The sequence below is a fragment of the Notolabrus celidotus genome, chromosome 5, assembly GCF_009762535.1.
Source record: "Notolabrus celidotus isolate fNotCel1 chromosome 5, fNotCel1.pri, whole genome shotgun sequence".
Lineage (NCBI taxonomy): Eukaryota > Metazoa > Chordata > Actinopteri > Labriformes > Labridae > Notolabrus > Notolabrus celidotus.
Window position 1 is genome coordinate 11,174,046 of NC_048276.1, and position 25,016 is coordinate 11,199,061.

Here is a 25,016-nt window from a genome sequence, read left to right on the forward strand (position 1 = left end):
TCTGTTATAATGGAGGAAGCTGGCTTTAAGACCTACACTGCAGCCATTCACCAGGGGCAGCGCTGTTAAAGTTTTGGCTTCACTTCTTTGTAGCTGTTGTGCTGTCCATGTTTTTATACAGTCTTTGGTCAGAACACAAAGTGTATTATATTTTGTTGTGGATAGCGCTGTGTTGCCGCAGAGTGCCCACTCAGTCTGACTCCCGTCCACCGCTGAGTAATGGGAGAGGGACAAGACAACAAGATGTTGACTTGGCCTCCCAATTCCAAAATCCCAGTCCAATTGAGTATATGTCTGATTCATGGAGGCTCCACCCTGCAATCTACAGGACTTGAAGGATCTCCTGCTAACGTCTTGGTGCCAGATAACCCAGTACACCTTCAGAGGTCTAGGGGAGTCCATAGGCACTTACATGTTGCCAGTTCAAGACAGAGAATCTGCGCCCCTGTTACACCTTGTCTGCAATGTGTAATGCACAGAGGCAGAATGGTGGGGCAAAATCCAATCTGTCATCGGAGGCAGTAATAGAGGTGTAATCAGGGGACTACGGTGGAAATCTGAAGGATTGGTGCCGGCAGTGCGGTACAGCACTGCGTGTGTGCGTGTGTGTGTGTGTGCGTGTCTGAGTGTATGTATGTGGAACTCCCACTGTGTTTTAACACACTGTGCCTCTCACGCTTCTGCAACCCCATAACGTGATGTGAAGTCACACACTGGGACACCAATATTACGTCACTGCTGGGTTAAATGTGTAAGTATAAAGGTGTAGTGACAGCAGAGCTCTGTTATGGCACTATGGCGGAACTGCAGTGTGTAAGCGTCTCACATCTCACGTCTCGTCGGGTCAGAGCTGCTTTGGCTCTGACCTGACCTGACCAGAGAGAGGGCTACACAATATTAGTCAGGTGGTCATAATGTTATTGCTGATCTGTGAAGATAGACATTTTGGGAGGTTGGAGATAAAAGCAGAATCCATCAAAGAATGACTACAGTGTCTTTGAACTTGTTAGAATAAATCAATCAAACATGTGTAGTGACAGTAGTCAAACAGAAACACTTGTTGTGTTTGTGCTCTGTGTCTTTTCTAGAACATCGTCGATAATGTCTTCTCTGTCAAAACTAAATCAAGGAAATATTCTATCTCTGGATAATGATCTAATTTTTATTTTTTGAAGAGGCAGCTGAAGACAAGAGCAGTGTGTTATTGTTGTTATTAATATATTGTCAGTGTGGGCCATCAAACAAAGTGTGTGTAGAGAAAACACTGATTGCCATGGAGACAGAAATGAGACTTTCATCTGAATCTTAAGAAAAAAAACAAAGAATAAATCACAGCATGTGGGTCGGTAAAACCCCAAATTAAGTATAAAATTCAGCTTTTTCTGTAATATCTGGAAATTTTTTCTTAAAGTTGAATTGGATGAATGTGTTTCATGTCATTGTTCATTATTTATACAGTATTTGGAGCTTTATTATCATCCTTTTGGTCTGAAAAAGACAAGGAAACCACAGGAGCATGTCCCTGACTCTGAACTGTTCACTGGCACAAACCCTCCTTTGTACAAATGTCTCTGCCATGTAAAAATGCGTCTGCCATCATTAGTCTCAAATCTTTCTTCCTGAATCACTGCCTATATGAATATTCAACACGTCAGCACTGCTGCAATGTAGAAATCACTTGAAGTGAATATTTTTCGCAACCCACTGATCAGTGATCGTAAACAACCCCATGATCACACATTTGAGAAATCAGCACCATCTTGTACCTATCTCGTAAATCCTGTATACAGCATTGAGAATGTGAAAAATTACACAGAATTCCTCTGATGATACACTTTGTTTTTTTGGGTCTTCTGCTCATTTTAATAGGAAAATCAAACTTGTTGTGCAGACGTGAGATATGAAGTATCTTTGGCCTGAGTTCCATTCATTTTTTTTTCTCTGTGTCTGCTTTCCTTTGAAAACACCATGAAACCATGAGCAAAGATGCATTACCTTGGCGAAACACTGCAGAGGTCAAAGGTGAAGTTCCAGTAGCTCAGTCAGTGGTCAGGACAAGGGTTTGACGGACAAAAATTGAGTGAGTAGTGAGCATAACATGACAGGAAGCAAAAAACGAATAGGCAAGTATATGAAAAAGAAGGAGAGGAAATATTAGTGCAGCACAGTTAACTCAAATGAATTCAGGGGGGAGGGGGGAATGTTGTGATACGGTGGCTGGGAAGGAAAGCAAACCAATAGACCCCATACCTTGGCGGTTTAACATCAGGTGCGCCAGACCTTGAGGGAAAGAACAGAAAAAAGGATACGAAAAACAGGAAGTTCATAAAGAGGTTCGGGAGAACAAAAGCATTGTCACAATGTTGGACTGCAGTTTGTGACAGACATCCTGGGGAAGGTACGGATGTCAAAGGTCGAACTCAAAGAGAAAGGGGGAATAGAACTCAAAACAGACAAACATCTCAAGGGAGGAGAGGGAAGGCAAGGAGAGAAAAAAACATCTGGTTTGCTGCAACCCTTTGATTGCTCACACAGATGCTTTTTTCTGAATGGAACACGTACTGTATGTTTCTTGATGCAGACAGTGTTCGAGATGTGTCTGATAACACAAATCCTGCTCTGGATTGAAGCCACTTTACGTTACATGTGGTAACACTAGTACTAAGATCTCTCACAGGGCTCTGCAGGCGTATCTCCTCATCTACGCACACACACATATATTTGCATGTAAGTGCTTAATACAGCAGCCTATTTAATATTCGACATGGCAGCTTTGTATGAAAGGGCAGAAGTGACACCGTTCCTCATCCATTAAACCATAAAGCACTATCAATCTAATTCTCAGGATTCAACGTCTAATGCAGCTCAGCAGGGCAAAGAGGCGGGGCACTGACACGATCACAAAACAAACAACATGAAACGGAAAATGATCTGACACACCATTGATTGATCAAAAAGCACAGCATAAAAAAACAAGAAAAATCCCACTTTCTTACTCTGTCATCTCCAAGCATATGGGTTTGGCTCACTCAAAAGGATGTAGAACAGAACACACGCTGCATTGGCCAACAATTAAAGGGTTTAATGGTGTAACAGAGCCAGTCTAACACTTAAGACTGCCACAGCCCAATTTGAGATCTAAAAATATTCTGGGTTCCACTTGAACTGTTAAACCAAGATTAAGTATTTCCCAGAATATTTGTTCATTTTATAAGCTTAAAAAAAACGTCATGAAAGTGGGACGACGGGAATCCATTGAAAATTATTATCCATCTTCAAACATGTAAAAATTAATTTAACGAAAATATAAGCACAATTAAAAAAAGCAAAACCAAAAAGTGATAACATTTTGTGTTTTACTGATTGTGAATGAGCTCTTGTGGCCAATATGCACTCACAGAATCATTGGTGTAACACAGCTACAGACAGCACACTATCAAAACCCTGTCTGACAGTCATATGAGGACAAGCTGAAACCACACTGCAGCATGTCCATCACATGATGTTGTTTAGCAGTTACAGTTCTCTGCTGGACTTTGGCTGCACAACATGTCCAGCGACCGAAGCCAAATTTGATTTGTTCTGTGTACTCCACCAGCCTGGATCTCTTTCTTTGTTTTAAGCTCATTACACAGAGAAACACAGATAACAATCTCAAAAGGTCATTCAGAACTGGAATCTCACATCGTGCCTAAAAGAAGATGGGGATGACACAACACAAACACATCTACTAAGTACATGAGCCCCGCTGCTGCAACAATCCAACACAAACATCTCTCATCAGAGCATCAGCACTCCAAGACTCACACTGAGAGTCTCCTCTCACGGTCCCTGCTCAGTCATTAGGTAAAAAAAAATAAAACATGAAGCTGCAGGTCGCTGGTGCACAAATCTCCTGCACACGTTCCACTGAACAAGGCTGTTCACACTGCAGCTCTCGGTGTGGAATGGACATGATTACCCCCGGGAGCGTCCTCGCCTGCCAACACGTAGGCTTTTGATACAGTGTGTGTCGTTGCAGCGGCAGTGACTGAGCCTCTGCTTAGACAGGATTCAAGCACAGCCATGTGTACAGAGCAGACAAAGGGCTGCTGTGTACAACCTAACAGTGGCTGTGCATTCCACATGACAGGCTAGATGCACTGTGAGTGTGTGTATGTTCACACTGCGCTAACAGTGTTAGCTCCCCATCCACTCCACACCTCTCAGGTGATCTCATTCTTGCCACGTGTACTGAGACCTGACTGGACTTGAACTCATCTTCCTCTTGTGTCTGCATCTTCAGGCTGTCTTGCTGCCACAACAGAGAAAGCTACAGGGGCTGGTAAAGGCAAACAGGCTTCAACGCATGAAAAATGTTCCTTTAAATTGAGACATGTAGCAATTTCAAAAACACATTTGACTGAAAAAATGCTGCAAATGAAAATAATGTGCTGCGAAAAAAATAAATAAATACATCTACATCACTTTTAATTAACTCCTAATATCCAAAATGTAGTTCAAATGAGCGCCCCCTACAGGCCTGGTGCACTTCTGTTATGAAGACTGTATATGCATTTGATTTATTGGCTTGTGTGGTTTTTACTTTGTATTTGCAGCACATTATATTCAGGCCTCTGTTTTGTATCTTTGTGTTTTTGCTCTTCTTTGTTCACTGAAGCAGGATCATGTTCTCTTATTCGATTTGGACTGTTGTATCCGTTTTTGAATGTACATTTTTTTTATTTGCAGCCTGTCTCCCCTCATGAAAATCTTTCAGGCTATTGCAGCGTGTTTGCCCTTGTGGGCCACCGTAGAAAGCACATCACTCAGCAGAACTATGACATGGCAGCGCCGACAAGGGGCTAAAAGGGAGCCTTGTTAATCATTAACAGTGACACAGACACACCCAGCAGCACCAGGCTGTGAGCAACCACCAGCAGAGACATCATGTAGATAGAATATCTGGTGATGTCTCTTTCCATTTCTTTGACTTTTGTCCCTGTGGGGAGGGGGAGGAGGGCGAGGTTTCCTATTATCCATCTAATAAGAAGAAACAGTCACAAAGCCAGAGGCCATCGCTTTATCAGCCTGGTAACTCTTCACTTTGGTGATTTCTGAGGAGCTTTGACCCAAAAAAGAACTGCAGCTATGATAACTCCTCACACTTCTGATTTTTGTCAGGCAGCGAGGCGAGGAAAAACGACCTGCATGCCTGACTAATGCGCCCCTGACTAATGGAGACGGATGCTGGTGCTATGGTGGGCAGCACTTAACCAGTGCCTAAGCTAACAGAGTCATCTTTGACTATGTAGATGTCATTTAAGGAGTCTGAAGATAAGTGGAAGAGGTGTGGTGTTGTTTCTGCCCCTTTATATGTGCAGCCATCCATTGAATAAGCTCAGCCTGCTGCGCTGAGGCGAACATCCAAAAGTCAATGTGTGGCAAACACAGAGATAAAACCAAACCTGCAGAGGTTAAGCCTGAGAGAGAGAGAGAGAGAAAACCCTTCCTACTAATCTACAACTTTTCTATTTTTAATTACGACACAACCTTAACAGTGTAAGACAAGTTTCGGGGCAACCGTAATTTATAACCAGGTGATGTAAGCTCATCTTGTTAAAATTTTAGCATGTTACTTTTAGGATCCGTTTGCGCCTGCATCCTTATATAACAATATTTCAGCATGTATTTATGTAATAAATAAAAATAAGCATTTAAAATGCCACAGTGTAAGCCGCTGCTGCGTAGAATCTGTAAATTGGCTGATTTACTTCGTGGGTGTGATGTTATTGATTTTTTCATCATGATACTCTATAAGGGATAGAGAGCTGCAGCTGTTTATTAATCACGTGTTAGCAGTGCTTAATGTACACATTACTCATCTATGTGTGCTGACCTTGAGTAAATCCATAATGAGTCCACCCTAGCATTATGTTGCACTAACGACATTACTCCTATTAATGATTATAATAATGCTTTGACATCTGAATGAAGGGAGTTAAATATGAGTGTCATCATATATGTAGCCATATTTATATATATATATTATTGATTTCCTTTTTTAATATTTGAAACAGAATACGTAAAGATACAATGCTTCTTAGAGGGAAGCATGCTGTTTAACGGTACACAATAGAACAGCAGAATCTGTGTCATGATACTGTATTTCAACTTCTAAACCCCGCTACACTTCTTTGTCTGCCCTATTTTTCTTTCACAGATTTTAACCTAACTTATTTTTTACCTCTCATAATCACACACTCACAAAAAAAATCATTCAGTTTAGTCTGTGAAAAACTGTAGCAGTGTTTGGTAACATTTTAGTGTTTGCAAATGAAGATAGTTTATGTCAGTGTGACTAAAAGAGAAAAACAAAACACTTTGATTTCTTGATTTTGCTCATGAAAGAGTGGACTTTTGGAACTAGTTTTAAAAATCTTAAAGTAACTCTAATTAAACGATTATGGTATGAAAGATAAATGCAGATGTTGAAGGACCTCTGAGTCATCATTGTGACATTAATTAGCGAGTATCTTGGAAGAAATAGCCGTTTCATGAGGATTAGGATTTGCCAAATTTGTTTTTCCATGAAAAAGTACAGTATTATAGAGAGTGTTGTGATGGGGGATTAAACCAAGGTCACTGCTGCTGATAGATGCGAGCCCACCAGGACCAGTTGTGTCCTCTCTTTTGCTTTGTCAACCCTGTGGATCTTAATGTGTTGTAACTGTGTGCTTACACATTCAAATCTGAAGACAAACAAAACAGTGTCACTGTGTTTTTGTGCTTGGCATGTGTGTGCTGTGTAAGGTTTTCCTTTACGTTTGAGAGATTCTCTGTGTTCTGCCTCTGCCTTGTGAGGTGGCTGTCCTTATCTCTCATTCACAGACCTCAATTTTTTTTATTTTGCTCACAAAACATCAGTGGATGCTGCACTCTTTGGGCATTAGAGCACGCCCCACCATGGCCATTGTCCGCACGGATCGAAGGGAGCCCACGTGCAGTGTACTGTAGAGGAATGACTGGGAGGACTCACCTGCTGTGAAAAAGCTTTAAAGCACTTCCTCACACAAATAAAGATAATTCCTGCACCACTTAAAACCCTCAGCCACAACCAAATATAGCATATGGGTTACCATCTTTGCCATCTCTGGGGGAAGGAGGCGATTTAGCGTATGCATAGATTTGTCTATTTCTGTCGGTGGAAGAACAACAAAGACTTACTGCCGAGTAGCACATGGAGTATGAAGGATAGGAAAAGAGGCATCTGGTGAGTGTGATTCTGCTGCTGTCATTGTTGTCTTCATGCATTCTGCATTGGGGATTGTCTCCATGTCGAGCTTTAATCCAATAAACATTGTGATGTGCTCTCTTTGCAGCATATCATTTAATAATGTCTGCGTTTTTGCTGGGAGCAGAGCCATGCCATCTTTGCTCTTATTAAGAATGATTAATGCCTGTTTTTGGAAATAGTGCTGAGATGAAACCTATTAACTTTTACTGAAGCATACAACCACTTACCATAGTCACTTAGTCTAACTTAAATGCTGTTCCTAACCTTGCATTACGAACTTCTCCTGAAATATGTACCTACTTTAAAAAAAGCTACATATCTAATATTATAAATACCACAGTTTTTAAGGGGATTCTGCAAATAGGGGAAGAAGAAGAAGAATATAAAAATGTGCAATATGCTGCTTATTCTAATATGCCAAACAGTCAGAGGTAGGATTTCAGAAAACAGGTGTGCAGGGTCGGTGCATTTCAGTTGGCAACAGTGATTTATAATGTGCAGTGGCTCAGTGCATCTTGCGGGTCTCCCGAGCCTGTTGGCTGCCCTTTCACCACAACCAGCAGTCCTTACTGGGGAGATGGATGTCTCGCTCTGATGCCGACTAAACAAATCTCCCTCCCCACTTTCGATCTTCATTTTCACGTTCGGTATGGGCACCTCATTAGAAACAAATCCTGTTAAGCTGTGGCCAGTTAAAACGTTGGACGTACTGACAGAAATGTCTCAGTTTCTGCCAAAGTGGATTTGTTCCTTTTAAGGAAAATAATTGTGAATGCACCTAAAAACATCATATTGCTATTATAATAATAATTTGATTAATGTCAAGGCCTTAGAAATGAGAGGATTTATGCTATAATCACTCCACTTATTGACCATAGAGTATAATAGCATATAAGGCTTTAATGACTGTGTAAAGCTTCACATTATAGAGTAGTTTAGAAGAGGAATATAGGCACTGAAGAGAGAGGAAAAACACAGGAGTTATAAATAATAAAACAAAGCATATCTGTACAGTCATTTTCTCTGTGATGCAGTATATGAATGCTCCCCATATCGTGCGACACCCACGTACTCTGCAGACCCCTCCAGTCACCTTGAGAACACTGATTATACACACAATGAGCATTCAGCACATTAAGTGCTTTTTCCTCTGTGACCCTGTGACCGGTGATAGTATATCTCCTTTCAGCTTAATATGTAGGATGTCAGAACTGCAGTCCAAACTGACAATAACAACCTGATAATAATAAGCAAACATACTCTCACACACTGAGGCAGCAGTGGGTAATAGCCTCTGCAAATAAGAGCATCACGAAAAACAAATTATGCTCATCATTATGCTCATTATATTATGCATTGTCTTACCTTCCACTTCTTTCTGGACAGCTGCAGGAGAGCAAAGACAAATAGACAGATTTAATGACTGCAGGATATTGAATATTCAACAGCTACCTGTCCATTATCTCCATATGAATCACCACAGATGATAGATATTTCATGTTTTCCTTAATTAACCTTTAAACCAACACGCATTTCCTTTTTCCAGAAAGGTTACAGCATTAACAGCACGGACAATAATGTCGGCATTTTATCATGAATTCTTTATATTTACCAAACAGTTTTGGTTAATGATAACATGTATTATGAGATTTAAAAGTCATTCACATATATCCATCCCAATTTTAAAGGCATCTCTTTATACAAAAGCAGATAAATGCTGTCATTATAGACAGTATAAATCTTAACATAACAGTGTACCGGTCTAAGAACAGCTATTACAATGCACGGTATGAAAAGATGCGCTGTTAGTTTGCAGGACCGCCAGGATCCTCCTTTATTCTTTAAACCAGGGATATCATCACCCATAAAAGACTTATAGAATATAACAAATGGAAGGAATCAAAGAAAAATAAATTCAGAAATGTAAAAAGAAATAACCAAATATTAAAAAATAAGCACTAATAAAATTGAAGCGTTGTTATTTTTATTGATTCCCTTTTTTAAATATATTTTGTTCGTATTTTGCTAATATACTCTATTATTACATTAATTATGAAGCCTTTCAAGATTTACCTATTTGTGCAAAATTATGTTCCATCAATGAACTAATTCTTATTTATTTATTATATTTTAAATGCATTAATATTTGACTTTTTCTATTAATTTTCCTTGATTGGCAATCGTTTAATATTCCTTTAAACAAAGTGGTTTTGTATTTTAAAGTATTTTCTGACAAGAAGTCTCAACCTGCTTCTTTTAAGCTGTCACACATATCACTCGCTGCAGATCTGTCAGTGGAATAAGCAAACAATAGCACACTGGTCTGCACGCCACAATCCCTTTATTCTGACACTAACCTGGTGGCTGCGGTAACAGATATTAAATGAAACCAGAAAGAAGAATCTGCATTAGTCATTATGATCTGTGTCAATTAACTGGCCTGGTGTTTGTGTTACTGACCAGGAAGCGAAACAAATTTGAATAGTTCCACATTAATTTTGTAATTCTTTCACAGATATGTCATTTATAAGTCACTTCAATCTAAAGTAAACATATAAATGTATTATTGCACAAGGGAAACTTGGCACATTAGTCAAAAGTCTTTTATTAAAGACTCTGTGAGGAACTTTTATGTTATGGTGTGTTGATCTAAGGACCTCTTCAGACAAACTCCTCCTCACAGTGCCTTAATTACATATTTTAACTTCTCTTTTTTAATAAGTAACCAGGATTTCAAAAGGTCTTAATTGGAAAGTTCTGCTCTGACTGTTTTGTGGACTTTCCAGAACAAAAAAAATCAATCTAGTAGCCTGTCAGATGCCAGTGTTTCACACATTAGTTACATTAGGAGGCTGTTATCTATTATGACTTGTGGAGGTAATTGCTGAGAGAGCTGGACTGACACGCCCAAGCAGCCTGTAAGTAGTACTGTGATGGCATACTTTGACCTGGTCTGCTTTAAAATGGGTTTTATTGATTAACCTCTGGAGCTGAATGAGGGTCTGGACCATGTGCTTATGGAAGGGAGATTAATAAGAGATGTTAACTATTTATAAGCCGGCCAAGCATTTTCACTGGAAAAGGTAATGCTAAATTGCAGAACAAAATGGAAATAACACAAAAGTATGAACTTAACAGAAAATTATAAATCATATTTTAATGTTTCCAATATAATTTTTTATTTTATTTTTTTAGAGCAAAGTGCAGGATATTTTCCTACCAGTGCTATTGCTCGACCGATGATAATACTTTGGTACATACCAGGATTGCAGCCAAATTAGCGTCTGTTCAACAAAACAATACAAATAAAATCATGCCTCCATCTCAAAATCCCACAAACACTTGTTCAAGGTGACACTTTTAAATGATATGCAGACTGACTACCAAAATCATTTAGCAAAAAATATAAAAATGCTAATGCTTCAAAAAAAAAACTACATTAAAAGGCGATAGCGGTCTTACCTTCATGGCAGTACCTCCCCCTGAAGCTGGTGTTGATACAGTCACACAGGACCTCTCCCTGGTTGACGGAGCACAGGCCTTTGTCGCCACATGGAGAGTGTGTATCACATATGTACTCCAAATCACTGAGAACAGCCTGACCATCCAACAGCAGAGGAAGAGCCTCCCCCAGTTTCACATTGGCTATAAGGCCCTGGAACGGCGGCTCATATTTAACCGTGCTGGACGTCAGAGCGGAGAGACGGACATCAGGAGGGATTCCGCCCACGTAGAGGTCACTGGCCACCACCATCTCTTTCCTCTTGGACTTCACCTCGGCATCTTTCTCCTCGTTGTCGACAATTAGCTTAGTCTCCTTGAAATTACGAGTGAGGAGGACTCTGTGCCAGCGCTGGTCATCGATTCTCGTCTCAGTGTGAATGGAAGCTGGCTCAGCACAGTGGATGGTGAAGCGCAATTGGAGTCTACCGTCTGCGATTAGAAGCTCCAGGAAGTCGCAGTTCCCTCCATCATCCAGGTACAGCACCAGGGCTTTGCTGATGTTGGTTTTCAGAATAAAACTCAGCTCACCTGTGGCTTTAGCATCCCACTGGGCGTAGCGTGTCCACTGACCTGGAACCCCTTCATACTCTAAGGCCAGTCCTGTTAGCACCAACCCAGCTAACAACAATAACCAGGAGGTGTTGCCTTTACACCTGTTCATTATGGCTACTATCTACAACTACAAGTGTGTGGTGTCTAATTCATATGAATCTAACAGGGGGAATACTACCTTGTGTCGAGACTTTTTTTTTTTCCTCAGCCTAAAATTTGCAGAATTAAGAGTGCAGCTCCCACATGCAGAAGAAGAGTTTCTTTAGCCTTTACTTCCTACCCTGATTCTTTCTGCCATCTCTCCATGGGTGACACGTGACAGAGCAAGCAAACCAGGCACATTGCAGAATACTTTGCATCTACTTTGGATCAGCACAGAATGAGAACAAACAACACAAGTGATCCACAATGCAGCGCGCTTCCCCGTCTTCGCCATCCAATGTCTTGGCCTCCATCCAGCACTGTTCCTGTCAGTTCCCCATGGGTTAGCTAGGCATGCGGCTTAGGTACAGCCTTCATTCTTCTCAGCCTCCCAGAATCCTGAGACATAAAAGAAAAGCGAGTAATGAATAGCTTGGACAGAATTCTTCAACAATTGATTGCACAAAAAAGGTAAATAATCTGCAGTCATAAATAATTACAAAATCTAACAAATCATTAAAATAGTATTAAAGGATGGAAGAAGATTGAGAGATTATTTGTTGTAAAAATCCATAATTCAGTATTCTGTAGTTTTTAATGGGGAGTTTTCAACATCTTGGCTCCTGCATAAAGATTCCAGCAACAGACTCAACATGATGCATGGGCCAAGAAGCATCTCAGTCCTGGCACCCCACCTCATGTCTCAGCATTCAAGCAGAAAAAGAAACAACCAGTCCCTCTTTAGTTAACTGAGACCTGTGCTTGATTCCAAAACTAGTGGGGGGAAAAAAAAGTCCATATCATGAGCCTCCCCTCCTAGCAGATGTTTTGGTACGATCCATGGCCCCGCTAACTTTGAGCCCCTTAAGCCCTCTGCGCTCCTCGGGCTCCAGCTAAGACATTACAGCTAAACAACACACGCAGGCCAGAGGCTTGGAGAGATGAAAAGGAAGAGGTCTGTGTTAAAAAACAAACAAACAAACAAACTCAATACATTGTAGAAATAGAAATAAAAAGGAGGGGTACACCTCCCAGGCTGCTGGTAGGGACGCAAACAAAGTCATGCATCAAGAAAAGGCAACTTGCTCCAGCTCATTGTTTCTATAACTGTGCATAATCATCAAGTGTTTTAGGTTTGTGTTGGATTTGATCACTCCTTTAAACAAAGTGGTTTTGTATTTTAAAGTATTTTCTGACAAGAAGTCTCATCCTGCTTCTTTTAAGCTGTCACACATATCACTCACTGCAGATCTGTCAGTGGAATAAGCAAACAATAGCACACCGGTCTGCACGCCACAATCCCTTTATTCTGACACTAACCTGGTGGCTGCGGTAACAGATATTAAATGAAACCAGAAAGAAGAATCTACATTAGTCATTATGATCTGTTCCCCTGTGTAGGAAATGTAGGAGTATCAATATCACTTTTAGTCTGTTTCATAACCTGTTAAAATCTACTCACAAAAGGTTTAAAGGAAAAAAAGGTGACATTTATTTATCTTTTCATTACAGTATTAAAGAAGATTTCCCGCCAGAGAACAAAGCCAACAATAAAAATTATACAGACAAGCACTGTCTGAGCAGTCACAGCCTGATATAGCTTATTCCTCTGTGCCAAAGAACTCCGCTGCTGTCCAAAACCTATTAAAGACACATAAAAAGAGTTATACCAATGTGTGATCCAATTATAGGTGATCAAAACAATATGCAGCTGCAATCTATTACAAGCAATTTGCACAACAGAGCGTAAAAATAATGTAGATCTCAAGGATGCCTGCACAGTGTACAGAATGCCATACAGGAGACGTCTGATCAAGCTCACAACATGTTTGATTCAGGAAGCAGGGTATACAATGAATTCTGCTCTTAGCATTCACATAATGCACCAATGTCACCCTGTCTCCTCAGAAACAGAGAGGGAAAACACATACTGTAGCAGTGTACATACAAGTATTGATCCACCCAAACAAAATCAATCAGCCCACAAAAAATACAAACTGCTGTAAATAATACTAGTCAAGCTCCAAGGTTTGCAATAAACTGCAAAAAGGATAACTTTTTATGAAGCAAGAAATAGTCTTTATGTTAAACTGAGTTCTTTGTCGTTTATAGAGGTTTCTCCACCAGGAGCGGAGACATTTCATGCAAGTTTGGCCCAATTTCATCTCTGCCACAGAAAGAAATATAATATGTGTTTGAGTCTGCAGGGAATAGCAGCCTCTATTGGGTCCTCCTCTATTGGTGTAGATGTCGCAAGAAGGAGTGCAACACGACAAATAAATCAAAGTTTCTCCCCAAAGTCTCGGAAAGCTCCAGGCTGGGAGAAAACCCTTCTGATAGACGGCTTTATCATGGGAATAGCTGTATGGTGGAAGGTCATAAAATCTGACACCCTCCTCACACGATGAATTGCAATTTTCCAGGGTCAGGTACACTGCGCGAAACCTTTTTCAGAGCCTTGCTGCAGCTCTGTAAAAGTGCTGGAATTCAGCTAGCTTTGATTTACACAAACAACACATTAATATTATCGTGCCTGAAAAAGGAAGGAGGCATGTGGTGCTTTCAGCTTCATGGCCTCGCCACATGATAAAACTGTTCTGCAGCAGCTCTCATTAACACTCATCAGGAGCGACATGCGCTGCAACATGTCCTTGTAAGACACACAAAATGCCCCCTAATGTGGGAGCAGATACATCCACACGGGTGATGATGATAGATAATATACATCATCTGCCAGGGAAGCTAAACATAAAACAACAACACAGTTAAGCAAAAATAATTATTATTTAATCTGATTTATTATAATTATTTTATACCAAATTAAATATAAATAGACAAAATTAGCCATTTGAAAGAGTGAAATGTTCCATAAATGTCACAAAATTGAATACACATACACATCAAATTGCTGTTTATACTGTACACCCATGTAAACTGAGATTGAGTTTACCTTAGGCTAATCTTAAATTTAGCAACTGTATTTTAAGATAATTCAAGATTTAAGATTCGAGACAGCTTTATTGCCAAGTGAGCTCGCACACAGAAGGAATTTGACGTGGTGAATGGAACACTGGTACTTAACAAGACCGTAAGGACACAAGACAGTAAGGGCAATAAATATAGAAACCGCAACACAAATCCAAAAATTCAAAATAAAAATAAAAATACTATCTGTACAAAGAAAGGTAAAGAAGTATTTTTAAAGACATGAAATAAGTTAAAATTAGCCTAAGCCAGAGTGCACATGTAGTAGATGAATATAATAATAAAATATGTTATGGAATAATTTACAATACTGCACATGGTTATGAGGTATTGCACTAGATGAAGTAATAATGTGAAGTAGCATAACCCACCTGCTACATTCATATAGTTATAGAAAATTAGTTTATATAAAGTTGGTATTAAAAAATGTGCCTAGCAACAACAGACGTATATTAGGCTATAGTTAGCCATATAACTATTTAGCTAACCCCCCGCTTAATGGTTGCATGCAGGGCCCTTGTTAAGCCTACAGACCTCACAGGGAACTTTAATGTAGTGTTTTTATCCTTTATATTTGTTTGCTTTACATCTTTGAAATCCCCTGCGTTTCCTGTGTTCATCAGCCACTCCTGTTTTGTTTGTGCTTTTTTGATGCTAACATCAATTTCAGAGACACTCAAACTATCTCAGGGACTATTAGGCTAATACACACAGGGCGGATGAAACATACAGCCGCCTGTTTCCCAACGGAGCCCTCTGTGATACTGTCTGGCAATGTCGTTTCTCTGCACTTGTATAAAAAAAATAAAAAAAAGAAGACTTTTCAGCTGACTCAGCACACATCCTAAGCTTAAGTATAGGCTGCCTTGTGATGGGATTTCTGGAAAAAATGCTTCTTTTCAAGCACCTATAAAATTCAGATTTTTTTTAAGGAAACCTACAGTATCACATGTAAAAATACAACCATCTTTACAAAAACGCACCTATGTACACAGGAAACACAGCTCTTACTTCACCTTCTGATGTGTTTTGTCTCTAACAGGGTTGTTTGGGTGACTGAATTGATAATACAGCCATTGCACTTGTAATGAAAATCCAATACAAAGCTCAAATTGAGGTCCTAGGTGTGTAGACCTGGGGTCATCCGATTGCTCGTTCACTGAGGACTTAGTATTGATCACACCGTAATAACGTAGATGAATCAAGTCAAGAAAGGTAGTCGTTATTGTAACATGTAACATCGCCTCCTCTTTATTTTAATGGCTTTTCTCACTGGGTAACGTGTTCTTTCTTCATTAAAAACAACAGGCTAATTACAAATCAGGGTTGAAATCTAGCAGGGGGAGAACTATGGGTGGGGAATTAATTACATTTCAGTGGGCCTACCCCATCCCTCATCCCCTATCCTCCCCCCCACCATAAACACACGCTTCAGTCTGCCTCCTTCCCTATTGAAAATGATTACGACTACTACAATGCAAATATAAGGAGGTCTGCTGGTCTGGTTTTTGGGCTGGATTACAGCTAGAATTTAACCTGGCTCACAATTTTTACCCAGCACTGTAATCTGCTTTTGTTCTGCTAATGATACCATTATGGAACAAAAAAGAAAACACTTGTTATTGTAGTTTCCCAATGCCTGTACTCGAGTCACCACTTCTGCTATAACTACTGTGGTCAAATAATAATACCTCAAGTCTGAGTCACCAGGGTAGAATCCAAGTTGAATCAGAGTCAATCCTCATTACTTGAAGATGTATAAAGAGGACCGCTGTTTCACTCTAACCTATTGACTGAATCTGGACTGACTGTGTTGGACCTTTTGAATGTGTAGAAAACACTCTTCATTTATTAGTATTAGATTCTGAGAATGCACATCAGGAGATTTAAATGATCAATGAACTCACAGCACTGTGAGTTGTGCATAAATGTGTACTGTATCTCTCTTAATGGGGATGCACAATCATCGATTCTTCTGCAGTACGATCACTGCAGGTGTCTTATGAACTCAAAAACACCTACAGCCAGCCCGATATCAATATCATTTTTACTGACCAAACATCTTGGAACAGTACCGTTAGCTTGAAGCTCTCTAACAGCAACGGTCCAACTAACTATAATATCTAATTTACCTTTCTGGGTACATCCTAGAAAGATGTCCCTTATAGTTCGAGTTTGTCTCTGTCTTCTCCTCAGTGGTTCCTTTTTTTATCTTGAACATGTTGCACTGCTCTTTCTTGCATTTACTCCAAGATATCTGAGAGCAATTCTCATGATTCACTGCACCTCTTTGACAGGACTGTTGCTGAAAAAGACGACACAGTAACGCACATGCGAGTGAACATGTGGCAGCTGCTTCAAAGTGAATTAATTATAAGGGCCTTATATCAAACAAAGTTACAAAAACAAGAAGCGGTCTTTATTAGTGAATAAGTTTGAGTCCTCTCCTCTTCAAGTCTTTGAAATCAGGACTCGTGCCAGATTTGATGTGACATAAATATGGGCCTTTTATTGTTAAATCCCGTACTGTATGAACATGCACACACGTGCCTAGTTGATGTGAATGATATATTCTCTGCACATTTATAGCACCTCTCTCGTCTCCTGACCACTTACAGAGCTTTCTACTACATGTCATCACTCACCCATTCACACATGTCCACACTGTGATGAAGGAGGCTGCTATGCCAAGTGCAAACCTGCCTGTCAAGTTAAGATGCAAGCACATTCACACACCAAGGCTCTGCTTATATGAGCAAACTGGAGTTCAGCATCATAAGCTCAAGGACAATTTGGCATCTGGACTAGAGGAGTCAGGGATCTTCCTGCCGATCGTCTGGTTAATGGACAGCTGCCCGTAACTCATGAGTCACAGCCTTTTATTTCATTTATGTATTTATCATTTAAAAAGGACCATGCATATTAATTAACGCTTCTGTAAATATGCCAGAGTTTGCCAAAAGGCGAGTTTGCATCCGTAGTCCATTGTCAGATGTTAAAAAGGCTCCCTAAAAAGATCAAGATTAAAAAAAGATAAAATAGGGTAAAATAAGATCAGAATAAGAAGATAGAGGAGAAACCAAAACAAAAAAGAGAAGAAAAGAAAAGTACAAATAGCACCATACAATTAAAAATGACTAAAAGCTACATAAGGACATGATATGACAGTCTTTGAGAAAGTGTCCATGGACATAAAATACATGGAGCATGCATTTCAAAGAATCCTTTCCAAATAATAGATTCTACCCTGGTTCTGTTCAAGAGTTGTTGTAGATGTCAGATAATAGTGCTTCAGGGAAATGATGAATAACAAAAAAAAGCAGAAATTTGCCACAAATGAGATGATTTGAGAAAGAAAATTGGAATATTTTTTTGGAAATAAGATTATATTACAGAGCGAGAGGCCAGGCACAGTCCTCACTTCTCTACAGAAATAGGCATTTCTCTGAATACTTCACAATGCTGAAGCCCTACAGTCAAGAATAAGGATATATGAGAGTTGGTCACTGAGAAATTGAGAATTTAAGGCTCTCTACCTAAAAACCATTTCAACCACCCAGCTTGCTCTGCTCAATCAATATATATATTCTCCTAAATGGAACATCTTCAGGGTCTATCTGTTCAGGAGCAGCATTACACTGCTGGATACATTCAGCATGAATAAGTCGCTGCTACAAAAGATTGAACCTGTGAACCTGGGGAAGGACAGAGGGGCCGGCAGACGGGTTGGAGGTCCCACTGCTCCCGATTGTGGATGTGCAGATATCCCACAGACTCCACGCTGCAGGGAGACGGAGTAAACAGTTTGTGCTCAAATCCACGGCTGACACAGAACAACAGGGATCATGGTGTGATACTCAGGGATGTTTGAGTGAACACAGCGGTGATCTTAAAGTAACTCTCTGTAGAATTGAGTGGATAAACAGGTGAAAGAGCAAAACAGGGCTGAATGAAATGACACAACTGACTCAACTGCCTCGAATGCACTCTGGAACGTTTAACTCTGAGAAATAAGTTCTTTAACTGAGCGGGGAGTAATTTGGGAGGAGAGCTTAAGCTAAAGAAACCATGTTCATGCACTAACAATGTGCATCAGAATCTATGGTGTGGATTTAGGAAAGAGTCTGAAAGTATTTCTGTGTGATGTGGCAGTAATTGTCTGTGTTTTATGTTTTCCTTCTGCCTTTGTACAGTATGCATGATTTAACCATATATGACGTCTGTAATTGGCTGCTAGAGGAACTTTACTGTACGATGATAGAGTTTGTTTGGGAGACAGGCTCAGGGTCTTCCTGCCATGTTGCCTGCTCGGGTTTTATTTCAGCACTTTAATTAACTCTGAGTGCTCTGAAATCATCAGTCTTACCTACAGCTTTTCCCAAACAGATTTTCGGCTCACATTATAGGAAAATGCAGCATTTGCACCTCAATGTACTGCATGGATATTGTTCTCCTGCAGTTTAGCCCATTTTTTTTTTTTCGCCCATCAGTTTTCCTATTAGAGGACCAACGGAGGTTGAACACCCCGTCATTCTCTAAATGGAGCCTGCAAGACTATGAAAGCAATTCAAAACAGGCCTATAGGAGCCAACGTGGGGAAAACTGTGCTCAATATGCACGCCCAATCTAGCAGAGGCCCGGGTCTGTCATGGGTCTGTGCGTTGAGTAAAAGCTGTGCTGCAAGTAACGACTCCTCAGCACACCACTGTAATCTTTTACCCCCTCAGCCTGAGTGCTTAGAGTCTGACTGATGCTTGGAGAAAACATTGCATACACATACACACCTAATGCAGACTCTGTGACATCTAGGTGCTGCATATATGAGAGCATACATTTTCCCATGACCATGTGAATATAACAGAAATACAACACTGTGGTGTACATTTTCTGATGCAGTGAAGCGCAACTTTTGATTGGCTCTCAAGCTGCTGCATAGGCTGACACTCCGCCCCAAAGTCTGCTGGGATTATAAGAACAACTTTCTATAGAAGCTATGCCATCCACTTGTTTATTTTTTTGAATTAAGCCAATCTCCCTGTATTTTTCCGTGATGACCAATGATCTTACCTTGTTTTTCTTTTTTTATATATACCAAAACAAGAGGAGTAAATAGCCAGTAATTTGATGGAAAAACAAACTCACAAAGATGATTGTGAGTTTGTGTTGTTTGTTTTCTCTGTCTACAGGTTTATAGGAAGTCGTGGTGAGAGCGAGCAGTGAGACTGAAACATTCAAACAATGAGCTGAAACAAGATAAAAGCTGCACAGAGCAGCAGCTGGGAATCATTTCTATTAGGACTGACAAAACAAGCATAGCATCCACAGTAAACACAAATAAAAAGAACTTCTTAAGGCAATTGAAACTGCAACACAGAGCTGAGAGGAGTTGTTCCGTTGCATAATTACCCAGATTTCTTATTAATCTTTCGGCTGTGTTACCTACTTGATTCTGATTGGTCAAAGCCCCTTGACAACAGTTATTAATTCTGAATGACAAAGGCAACGCTATGGACAACCTGATCACACGTATCATATACATCAAATCGATCCGCAGAAATGAGTTATGGCACATTTAGTGTACTGTCTACAATTGTTGACAATCTGACACAAACGGTATCTTCTGACAGTATTGTTAGACAACATGGAGGACATTTTCAAAATTACTCAATCTATTTGGAGAGCACAAAACATTAGATTGGTGTTTGATAGCTGACCAGTTAACGGCAGAGAAAAGCAGAAGAGACGGCAGACAACAAGGGATGTTTAAAGGTGACATATCATGCAAAATGGACTTTTTAATGGTTCTCTACCTGAAATATGTGTCCCTGGCATGTCTACAAACCCCCCGAGAATTAAAAAAATCCATTCTGCCCCTGTTTTGATTCCTCCACCTTTCTGTAAATGTGTGTGAAACAAGCCGTTTCAGACTTCCGTGTTTTTGTTACGTAACAACAATATCCGGTCTGTCACGGAGTCAGAGCTCAGAGATTGTTCAGCCCATAGACTGTATAAAATAAAACTGAATCCCCCCTCCGTTTTTCATTTACCTGCACAAATGTGTGCTAACAAGGAGCTAAGGAGGGAGGCATGCTAGTTGCAGGCTGTCTTAATAAACACAAAGTTCGGTTTTACTCCCCACGTCTGCAGATTTGAAGATCTAATGGATGATTTTTATTTATCATGGATAAGTGTTATCGCTAGTTAGCATAGCCACATAGCTACATGTTCGTAGCTGTGTATCAAGACACACGTCGACATACTGATAAATAAAACAACAAGAAACACTCAATCTATGACCAATCGTTCAGAAAGGTCCTGCTACAGGTGCCTCTCCGTCAGGATCAGATTCTGGATCAGATTCAGAGGGTTGAAGTAACGTGATCTCTGAGCAGCCGTGTATATTCAGCCAACATGTTAACATTAGATCAACGTGCTGGACAGCCGAGGCCACACCCACTTCCTGAGGGGGCGTGGTCAGAGAGAAAACAGAGTGTTCTGAGAAGGACTGAAGAAGAGGGATTTTCAGGCATGCCAAAATCTGATTTCAAAGTGTTTTTTTGAGCATAAACTTCAAATACATGTTTTGGGGACCTCTTAGACCAATATATATTGATGAAAAAAGCGTGATATGTCACCTTTAAACACACAAGCAGCTCAGGGAAGGAGACACCAGCCAAAAGAAAACAGACACAAAGCAACAACACAAACTGCAGCAAGGTATGTGCATTGTCTGTGTTACAAGACGGGTTGAAAAGTTAAAGGGAAGAGAACTCTGTGCTGGTGCTGCTCTTATTTTCTGCATCTGTTAAAACTGCAACTGAAAAAAACTCCAGTTTGGATTTCATTATGTGGACATTACCTGCAAGGAGGACAGAAAGTTGGCGGTGCTAGCTCTGCTAACTTAAGCCACACTTAGATAACTAATTTGACATTGTTTACTGTCTGATAACTTTATTTACCCCCAAGTTTTCAATAAATATTGAAATATTATTGTTAGTGATTTTTTTGGCCATGTTGATTGTGATAAGAAATGTTGATATCATGACAGTCCTAGTTGAAACAAAAAGGAAAATTAGTCGCTTCTGAAGATCCTTACTCCTGAAGTAGAGATAAGACTCAAATAAACTGCTGAAATTAAACTTTTATAGTTATGACTACTTATCAAAAATAGAGACAATGATAACAATAATACAAAACTTTGAATCAACCCGTCTGAACGAATACACCTAACAGTGCGGACAGGGTAGCACGCGCAGGAGCAGGAGGAGTGTTTTTCATAGGGACTAGGGATACAAATGTTAAGTATTGTCTGTGATCAGTCTTTGGAAATGTTAACTATAAAATATTGATTACTCATAAAAAAAACGTATTTCCAAATCATTACCAAATGTGTTTTTGTCCCCTAAATCATATTTTCCACTGCAACACAATGCATATAACTGACAGTATTGAATAGTTACAGATCATATGAAGGTGTACCTATATGGACCAGTTTTCTGCTTACTTGTTCTTACAGAGAAAAACAAGAATGTCCACATGGTCAGGTGGCACTTCACCAGTCTGCTGGCTTTGTATCTAAAGATGAAGAAATGTCCTGTTTAAAATTCTCAACATTCGTGTCTGTGTCATTGTTGGCAGCAGTTGTGTATTTGCTTCCCCCCCCAAAAAAAAAGAGCTTGTGGAGACCTGGAGCAAAGTCGCAGCCCCCAGCTGAGCATCTCTGCTGGGTGCAACACCTTTGGCCGATTGATTCACATCAAAATATGCTTTACCTCTAAAAACAACTCACTGATGGATGACTGTAACACAAGATCAGATGTTTTTTCTACCAGATAGAAAATGAAAACAAAAATGCGTGTTTGATTAGACGCTTATCAAATCAATTAATCTGTACTTGATCGGGAAAATTATTCCAACATGTGTAAGGGCACTTCCATAAAAAGCATCATAGAGACAACTGAGGCGAACAGCACAGAGTATAAAGCAGAGAAACTCCTCAACATGAACGTCATCACTCCTATACTCTTGTGATGAATTTTCTTGACTTTTACCAGCTGCGTTCAAACGCCTCGGCTTCTTGCGGGAATTTTACATGAGGCTGACAAGAAATAGTCTCCATAAATTTAGGGTGAAAAATGTGTGTGCGTTAAAACATGTAGCCCACCCAGACAAAGTTCTGAAATGTTCAGGAGAGTAGTGCATCTTTAAAAGGCACTATCCATCTAGACTGCAGCATCAGAACCTTGTCTATGAGCCAAAATATTTTTCTAAAGAGTTTCTTTTCCCCTGTTTTAACATTTCATAGCTCATGCTCTCATCAACCACGGAGCTGATGAAAGATGAAAAAAATGTTTCGCTTTGTTTGCTGTCTCATAATGAATCATTTATGCATCTGTCTAGTTGCATGTTTAAGTGATTACAGAGGGTAACTGGGAATTGATTTCTTCAAATAACCCAGAGAAAAAGATAAACACCTTTTTTCCAGAGAGGACAAAACACAGGGGCATGAAAGAGTCCTGCTGATAATCCAGAATTCAAACATATTTCTGCCTCTAATATTTCAGTTCGAAATGTATTTACCCCTTCATATTTTATGTGTGCCCAAGGAGATCGTACACAAGAGGTTCATCTCAGTCCTGTTAATTGCATCTATGTTTTCCTCTTTTATGGACAAAAATAGAGTACAAATAGAGTTAGTCATGAATATTTCAAATAACAGACACAACAGTCATCATGAATGTAGTTGAGTAACTGTGTAATCTCCTGAGTTTTGCAGCTTGTTGTCCTCCCGAGGGACCACGGGTCAGCATACTGAGAGCTACTGATGCATGGCAGACAAAGAGAGTGACCAGGAGATTTTCAACGCTCCATCAAACCCTGAGTCCACAGCGTGTCAGCACTTTGGCTTCCAAAAGAAAAACTGTCAGTTTTAGGAGAAATTTGCATAGCTTGGACATCGCAGAAATGTCAATGAAATGCAGCAGGAAGGCTTAAAATCGGTACTACCACTATGACAGGCTATTCATTTTATAATCATGTTGGCTTGTACGTGAGTTATATTGTGGTATTGTACCCAGAGCAGATTAATACAGTACAAATAGACACACAGGCATTTATAAATAGATAAAAAGATTATAGACATGGCTGCTATAAGCTCATTAATGATTTTAAATGCGCAGGAACACCGACAGAGATAAAATGAGGGTTCAGCAGATTGATGCCATAAATGTGATCTGAATCATCAACTCTCTCACAGGCAGGTCACAGTTTGTGTTCCTCATTGGATGAGCCCAATATGTCTCCCCTGGGCACTGCTACCCGTCTTCAACGTCTTCTTCCTCCCACACTGCCAAATTCAGTCATCACATCAAGTCACAACCAGCAGGAGTTTGGATAAGACTCTGTAATAATCAAACTATTAGTGGAGCCAATGAAGTGGAATAAAGCAGCCTGGTTGAATGAGGGATATGATTGATTTTCTGAAGGTATTGACAGTAGAAAGCAGAATTCCGCTAGCTTAATATATAAATCTGTTTTTGACATCAATTATGAATTCAAGGTGTTGTTCAATGAGGTAAACATCTTTATGATAATTAGTGAATTTTTTACATCTGATTGAATTGGAAACATATCAAGCTTATTATCATCTTATCATATTACAAGCTCCTGGGAATGATGGCCAACTTTCTCAAGTATAAAAGGTGTTTTTTGACAATTTTTTAAAATTTTGGATTTAACAGTCATATTAAATTCAAAATGTAATTACATGTACATGAAGCTTTTGTGGTAGCAGTATTTAGCAAAGGAATTAACCTGTAGTTCATCAGTCACAAGGTCATCTGTCTTAAAAAAGCAGCCACAGATGGCCTCTATGGTGATCTCTGCAGCTTTCAGCTGGATGACTGCTCTGCTGATGAACGTACCTTTGACCTGTTTTTTAGTAATATACTAACTCTCTTCTGTCATCTCATGGAGGCGCCTGCTTAAGGAACAGGAAAATAATTTATCTGTTTGTTTTTGCTGAATTAAGTTCCTAAACGGATTAATAAACTTCTTTGAATTGAATAGAATTTTTGAGATGGTCCATTTGTGCTCGCTCTCCTCAGGCTCACCACCTTTTGGACATCACACTCCGTGACACCACACTTCTTGGCTGCTTGACAGTTGTTTAATGCCTCTGCTGAAAAATCGACATCATGACTTTGCTTGAGCTGATGAATAACTTGGCCTACTTTTACGCCATCTTGTTCCAGATGATCACTGTCTCTCTCCATCTTTCATCACACTGGCACAGTAGTTGTGAGTGACGGCTTGCCTCTCCCTTGAGAGGTACACCCGCTTTACAGATAAGCGGCGCTGTCTGCTGTTGTGAACTAATGTTGGCATTTTAATCTAGACCCTGCATATAAGACAATCCTACTTTCTCAGGTTTACCTTAAGAAAGAAGAACCCTGTCTCAAAGTTGGGTCAAGGCAGTGATAATCAACTTCCAGCAAAGACTTTCTTTTGTATGAGCTGCATTGTTTACAATTAGCAACTTGTGTTAGCAACTTGAAAC

The 25,016-nt window shown here is 39.9% G+C and overlaps 1 protein-coding gene across 1 annotated transcript in view; it reads right to left on the reverse strand.

Annotated features, from left to right (window-relative positions):
* nrxn2a (neurexin 2a) overlaps window positions 1-25,016 on the reverse strand; it is a 149,187-nt gene that overhangs the window by 106,076 nt on the left and 18,095 nt on the right. Inside the window, exons 2-5 of the mRNA XM_034683753.1 lie at window positions 10,739-11,872; window positions 8,642-8,662; window positions 2,251-2,280; window positions 1,996-2,007 (exon numbers count right to left, since the gene is read on the reverse strand). Coding sequence (XP_034539644.1) covers window positions 1,996-2,007; window positions 2,251-2,280; window positions 8,642-8,662; window positions 10,739-11,441 — 766 coding nt within the window. The 5' untranslated portion in view covers window positions 11,442-11,872. The remainder of the gene's footprint in view (window positions 1-1,995; window positions 2,008-2,250; window positions 2,281-8,641; window positions 8,663-10,738; window positions 11,873-25,016) is intronic.